This window comes from Lithobates pipiens, unplaced genomic scaffold, assembly GCF_037356315.1.
Source record: "Lithobates pipiens isolate NorthernLeopardFrog02 unplaced genomic scaffold, aLitPip1_a1.2 Scaffold_3, whole genome shotgun sequence".
Classification (NCBI taxonomy): Eukaryota; Metazoa; Chordata; class Amphibia; order Anura; family Ranidae; genus Lithobates; species Lithobates pipiens.
The window spans coordinates 17,588,658-17,596,209 of NW_027507790.1; the positions used below are offsets into that span (position 1 = coordinate 17,588,658).

Sequence of the window (7,552 nt, forward strand, 5' to 3'; positions counted from 1 at the left end):
CAAAATGATATCTCTCTCTCTCTGGAGTCCTTACCCCTCTTAATACAGGAAAGGACTTTGCTCACTTTGGAAACCGCAGCTTGGCATTACATGCTATTATTGAGCTTATGATCTACCAAAACCCCCAGTTCCTTCTCCACTATGGATTCCCCCAGTTGTACTCCCCCTAAAATGTATGATGCATATTCTTAGCCCCCAAGTGCATAACTTTACATTTCTCAACTTTAAACCTCATCTGCCACATAGTCGCCCAATTACACAGTGCATTGAGTTTGACTTATAAATTGGAGACATCCTGTAAGGACGTTATTCCACTGCATATCTTGGCGTCATCTGCAAAGATTTTTTTTTTTTTAACGTACGCGCCGTTGCTTCAGCTGGTGTGCCGCTACCGGCGGCTCCTGGCGAAAAACAGGCTCTGGACTGCCGCACTCTTCAGAAAACCACTTTCTTTTATTGGAAAATCACATCACAGCAAACAAAGAAAATTGTTTTTCCTTGTTTGCCATTTTTGTTGAGCTGTGATGTGACTTTCCAATAAAAGAAAGTGGTCTTCTGAAGAGTGCGGCAGTCCAGAGCCTGTTTTTCGTCTGTTGCTAGTGGTAATAGCCAGCACCTGTGGCTTCCCAGCCGAAGAGAACAGTTTACAGCCTGCATGTGCGCTCCTGGAGCGGTAAGATCCCTTCTCCTTCATATTACAATTTCTGTACCGGCGGCTCCTGCGTGCATGTGACATCATCACGGCTCCGGAGTCCGAGATACCCGGAAATAACTCTGGGAAATTGGTAGGCCAGAGCAGTGTGCTGGCACCACTACGGGTGCATTGATCTAAGGTAAGTATTTCATATGCATACTAGCCCATTATGCCTTTGCCTTGCAGGGGTTGTTTTTTTTGTGTTTACCATGTGATTTTAGGATGCTGCATCTGCTACTAAAAAGTGGAACATCCCCAGAATTGAGCATCTGTGCAGAAAAAAAAAAATAAATAAATAAAACACGCAAGCACAAAGTTTCACATTAAAGCAGAACTTCACCCAAAAAGGGAAGATCTATTTTCATGCTTCCCCTCCTCTTCTACTTTTGGAGGTTTTCTTTTTTTTGGGGGGTGCCTGTTTTTGACAGGTACCCGCTCCCACTTCTGCCCAATCATCTAATCAATCGACCCAGGTGGAAATCTGCTGCCCCCCACGGGTCCCAGAAGGCTGTGGGGCCATTCACGGAATCTCAAACTTTTTTTCCAAGGGTTCTTCCTAGGTAAAAAGGATTGAGAAAGGCTGCTTTAAGCTAATCATCATCATCATCATCCCTAACTGTTCCAGTCCATGTGATCACTCAGTATAGCAGCTAAAATGATACACCTTAACCGTTTATTGTAATTATTCCAGAATGACACAAATAATTGCCAATGGAGTAATCTGTGACCAAACTGGTTTCCAGCTCTACAAGTAAATATGCTGACGGTAAAATATTTAACGCATACATATTGTCTGTGACATTTCTACTTTAATGTACTAGAAGGCAAAAGAGTCTGAATCGTATGGGCCCTCCCAGGTTACTAGAAATAAAAGAATGGACTGGAATGACATTGATTTCTATAGAACAAATCAAACCAAATAGTTGTGCTCAGCACGGTTTTTAGTATTTTTTAATGTTCTTCTATGTGTGCCCAATAGGCTTTGTTTTGTACTTTATATTAAAACGCAAAAAAAAAAAAAAAAAAGGGGGGGGGGGGGTCATCAGACCAGAAGAAAGGACTGTCACATTGTGGAGATTTCCAGACACAACAGTGCAGTCAATACAGCGGTACCATTCACTCCAACACACCAATAACACATTGTTCCACATCTGACACAATGAAAGTCTTGTGATCGGGTGATGCGCCAACTTCTATCACCATCACATTGGATGAAATCAGACAAAAGACAAAAGGTAAGATCTAGAAGAGAAGTCTAACATTAAAACAACTTTTAGGTCTCAATTACACTTGTGTCACCTTCTGCAAGCGATAGGTTTTCAGAGGGCATTTGACAGGCAGCTGGGAGACACATCACCTCCTGCTCTAACCCCATACCACAACCCCCGGCATTGCAGCTTGGTAATGGCGCGGCTCCATTCACTTCAATGGTCGCATTCGGTGGGGGTACTACCAGCAAAAACACCAACGGGGGGGGGGGGGGCGTTATTTTTGTCGCAGCATGTATACAATCCCCTCCAGCCATTGTTAGATTTAGCAGCTCAACCACTTTTATTTACTGCCCTGCGGCTACATATGTCAAATAGCTCTAGGGCCCATTCACACCAGCCCCATTATGAACAGAGAAAGCAATTTACCTTATGTCTAACACACTGCACTGGCGTTTGTCGAAAGTGTTAGGACAGGTTGCATTTAAATGTGACACAGTACACCACAGTGCAATGTACTGCGATGGATAAAAGTTGAACGAGATGTAAGGATTGTAATATTTCAATAAAAAGGTAAAAAAAAAAAAAAAAAAAAATAGCGCAACAGTGCGATCTGTAGAAGCAACCTGATGCAATGTTGCAACACAACACACACCAGTGAGTGCAAGTTATACAAAGCATAGAACACACACACCTACTGATGTAAAAAATAAGGTAATTTTATGATGACATTACCAGGAAGTCTTTATCTTCATTCACATGGCTGATTAGGGCTCTACACCATAAATAAAAAGGTGTAGACTAGCAGCAGGGATCACAAGTGTTGCAATCCATCATGGACAGAAAGGTTTGTGTTACATTAACATACATCTTCATGCATTGTTAGCGACAAGGGCTATCATTGCACACCTCTGAATCTGTTCATTTCCTGGCTGCTGGCCCATTGGCTTCAAAACTTCTGACCCACAACGATTACACATATCAGGAAGGTCAAGAGCATTTTTCCTCATCCTTTTATTGGGTCCATCTAAAAGTATCAGAGGGTCACTGTGACAGCCAGGTAACTAGCATTATCAGAAAGAAGTCCACAATGGCCTCCATGTTCCTCTAATGACAGTTTGCTTTAAATCTCCCAATGGCGACACGTGAAGATTGCACCCACCTCTTTGCACCCAACTTCCCGTGTCTGCCCTTCAGCCATCTCGGTAGGAGAAACTTTAAAGTTGACCAGACATGCTTCAAAAAAAAAAAGTTATATTTTTTTTCCTCCAATCGACCTCTACCAAAAGAAATAATGGATTTTAAATTACAACCCAATTGATCAATATGCCACATGTGGGGGGGGGTGGGGGAGGAGGAGTGGATTTTGATCAATATCTGGAAGATCTGATTGCACGTCTCATAACCCAATTGAAATACAATTCATGACCAAAAGCATCCCAGTGCTGCCAATCGATGCAAAATGTTGCATAATTTTCCACCCTTGCCGATAAGACTCAGCTTGATCAATTTTAATCAAAAACGGTTCCAAATCAATTGGAATGGAAGTTATGGCTACCTGAGTGTTTGCAGATGTGCTCACTTTGATCAAATCACACAGCAATCAGGTAATAAAGAGTGTATAGCTACCATAAGGTTGGCCACAGATTTTTCTCATTCAGCCATGCTAAACAGTGTGAATGGAGGAATCTCCACTGAAGCTATTGCATTCCGACAGCTGGCAAAGACAGCAATCAGGACACCTAAACAGCGACTGCACCAAATCAGATGCAAGCACTGTTTGGCCAACAAATTTCAGATTAAAAGGATGTCAGGAGGACCGGTGCCAACAAGGCCACCCATGGCTCAAAGTTCAACTGGTCCATAAAGATGTGGAAAGAACATCTGTACAGGATTTTTTCCACTAAGAATGCAGAAGAATGTGTGAGACTCCAAAAAGGTAGAGATGGGGAGATCTCACCCTTGAAGTCCTTGCACGATAAAAAGATCCTGGATGCCTATTCAGCTCACCAGCCCCAACCTAATTCCGGATTGTCATCATCATGTGGAATGACCCTTTAAAGTGGAAGTCTGGATGGATCTAACTAAAGCTGGCCATAGACCAGTGATGGCGAACCTTGGCACCCCAGATGTTTTGGAACTACATTTCCCATGATGCTCAACTACACTACAGAGTGCATGGGCATCATGGGAAATGTAGTTCCAAAACATCTGGGGTGCCAAGGTTCGCCATCACTGCCATAGACAAATCAAAATCCAGCAAGTTCAGCAGGATCCATCAATCGACTTCAGTAGAATCAGCCTGTTTTTTTTTTTTTTAATCACGACTTGCGGCGGTCGTATTCTGACATATAAGAAACCTCTCGCTATCAGAATACAAAAAGGCACAGCAAGAGGGATTCCCCCATCTACACGGACTGCGTTGATGGGGGAAAAAAATAAAAAACGCATGATTCCCTCCCCCCCCCAACAATTGTATGATGGATGACTTGCTTAAGCCTAAAACTGCTCCCACCCCCTTTTAACTTCCCTGTAGAAGGAAGCTACTTATACTTCCCTATTTTGGGGGCATTCAAGTCAGATCACCCGATTGGCTCTCACGGCCAGCTTCAGGGGAGAGGGGGGACAACCAACAATGAATGGCCTATGGGCGACATCACTTCTTGGGTATTCCAACCATTGACAGCACTCTTTCCTCCTCCCTGAAGCCGACTGCTGGGGAGATCATGTGACCAGACTGGAGCATTCTGGGAATAGGCAAGTATATGCAGCCTCATATTACAGGGTAATTAGAACAGTGGTTGGAGCTGTTAAGAATAATTAGTTCTGGACTATAAGTGGTTCAAAAGGTAAGCGTTTTTTGTTTTTTTACCTTAATGAGTTTTCTGTGGCGAGTAGAGGCGATTCCGTTTGCATTGTGCGCTATACAAGTATTTCATTCATTCATTCATTCATTCTGTAGCACTGGCGTGTCAATGGACACACAACGCGGCTCAAGAGTGAGCCTGAATGAATGCCCTTATAGCAACTGGCTCACTATGGGGGGGGGGGGGGGGGGGGGAGGAGCCAGGAGCACTGACGGGGGACCCAAGAAGTGGAGGATCGGGGCTCTGTGCAAAACCATTACACAGAGAAGGCAAGTATAACATGTTATTTAAAAAAAAACTCCCCCTTTTCAACAATCATTACAGGATTTGAATAAAATAATCAAATCCGCAAGCAAATAGCCACTTGATTGGCCAGAATAGAAAATGATTGTTTTGCATTGATTGTCAGCGGTGACTTACTTTGTTCATTAATACAATCGTATTTTGATATTACATAGTGACAGAGAGGCAATCAATAGCTGGCAATCATAAATTATGATTCTATTCAAACTATCAACTGAAATCCCCTTCATATAGTAACAGACTGATCAGAAAGTAATCGATAATTAATCAAACCATGTACTGTATGGTCACCGTTGGGCTGATTTTATACTATACAATCTGATTGTACAAGAACTACCATTAACTGTAATGTAGTGCAGGAGTCTACAGCTCTAAAGAAGCCTGGTAACTGCAAATCGTACAATCAGATTGTATAGTGTATGGCCAGCCTGGGGTTCCTTATGTCAAGAGCAGCAATGATGGCCATCCGATGCCTAGCAGTGTCATCCCTCCAATATAGTATACAAAGCCCCGGCTGGGTTCGGTGAAGCCTCTCCTATGGAAAGTATCGCGATGACTTTCTGACACCGATCAGACTACAACTTACCGAAGAAGGAAGGCAGATGGGACACGGTGTCCAGGAAACTACACGTATCGATCTGCTTGTCGGCAGGTAAAGCCTTGAACTGGTGCTGGAGGAGTAAAGCCATTCTGGAGCCCCTGTACACTGATCGCCGGTAAGTTCCCCTCTTCCCCTCCAAACACGGAACTGTACAACTCAACTCTCTCCCCGTGCAGCTGACTGCCGGGGGCGGAGCGTTCCACACGCGTCCTGTCCAATCTGCAAAGGCCGTCTCGGTCTATAGAATCCGTGTGCTGCGGGAACGCCAATCATCTCGGCCACGCCAGGAAGATGGAACGCTTTCTGGCCAATCACGAGAGGGCGACAGCAGCCTGGCCAATAGGCGTGCCGGTCTACAGTACAGCAGTGACAGCTATCAAGAAAGTGAATTAATAATAAAGTCTAAGATGAGAGAGAGGTTCGCTTATCAATTATTTACCATGACTTTCCACAGACTTTACAAGCTACAGGGTCAGGCATTGAACTTTAAAGCTGAACTCCACACAGGACCTTTCATGTATAGCTAAACTCCAGGCAAAGGACCTTTCCTCTAAAGCTGAACAGCAGGCACAGGACCTTTCCTTTAAAGCTGAACTCCACACAGGACCTTTCATTTATAGCTAAACGCCAGGCAAAGGGCCTTTCATTTAAACATGAACCCCAGGCACAGGACCTTTCCTTTAAAGCTGAACTCCAAGCACATGACCTTTCCTTTAAAGCTCAACCCCAGGCACAGGACCTTTCCTTTAAAGCTGAATGCCAGGCACAGGACCTTTTCTTTTAAAGCTGAACTCCAAGCACAGGACCTTTCCTTTAAAGCCCCCATCCAAGGCACAGGACCTTTCCTTTAAAGCTGAACTCCAGGCACAGGACCTTTCCTTTAAAGCTGAATGCCAGGCACAGGACCTTTCTTTTAAAGCTGAACTCCAAGCACAGGATCTTTCCTTTAAAGCCCCCATCCAAGGCACAGGACCTTTCCTTTAAAGCTGAACTCCAGGCATGGGACCTTTCCTTTAAAGCTCAACCCCAGGCACAGGACTTATCCTTTAAAGCTGAACTCCAGGCACAGGACCTTTCATTTACAGCTGAACCCCAGTCACAGGACCTTTCCTTTAAAGCTGAACTCCGGGTACAGGACCTTTCCTTTAAAGCTCAACCCCAGGCACAGGACCTTACCTTTTTTTTTTTTTTTAATCAACCAGGTTTATTGCGATTTACAGTGCATACATGTTACAGATTACAGTTACAAAAATGCTACAGATCGTACAGCTCCTCAAATAACAATTGTATAACCATCTCAAATCTTCAATGTCCCATCACGTTTTATGCATGAAATAAATAAAGCAAAAGGGTACCTTGTGTCAGTGTTTTGGGTTACTTCACTACCCAGGGGCCGGAGGATCTGCTTGTTATTTACATTACTATGGATTGTGCATAAACCGGCTATGAACAAGTGCTAGACTCCTGCAGCCACCTGTCCCAGATTTTGTAGTATTTCTCAGGACATCCCCTATTGGTGTATATACATTTTTTGTAGGGGAGGGTGTTGTTTATTTCTGCTTTCCATTCTGCAACGCTCGGGGGATAAGTCCTCATCCATTTCCGAGGTATTGTCTTTCGTGCTGTGAATAACGTCTCGTGTAGAAATGTCTTCATGTACCTGTCGGTCGAGTCTGGCAAGAGTCCTAAAAGGCACATTTTTGGGTCCAGCGTGGCTGGAGAGCCCATGTTGTCATGGAGGAATCTTACAATCTGCGTCCATAGTCCCTGTACTTTGGGGCATGACCACAGTAAGTGAATGAATGTTCCTGTCTCCCTTCCACACATTTGGCACAAGGTGGACTGGGAGCCTCTGTACCTGGCAACCCTGAGGGGGGTA

The 7,552-nt window shown here is 44.1% G+C and overlaps 1 protein-coding gene across 1 annotated transcript in view; it reads right to left on the minus strand.

Annotated features, from left to right (window-relative positions):
* Positions 1–5,867, minus strand: part of GLTP (glycolipid transfer protein) — a 105,793-nt gene extending 99,926 nt beyond the window's left edge. Inside the window, exon 1 of the mRNA XM_077461331.1 lies at positions 5,659–5,867. Coding sequence (XP_077317457.1) covers positions 5,659–5,761 — 103 coding nt within the window. The 5' untranslated portion in view covers positions 5,762–5,867. The remainder of the gene's footprint in view (positions 1–5,658) is intronic.
* Positions 5,868–7,552: the final 1,685 nt, after the last annotated feature.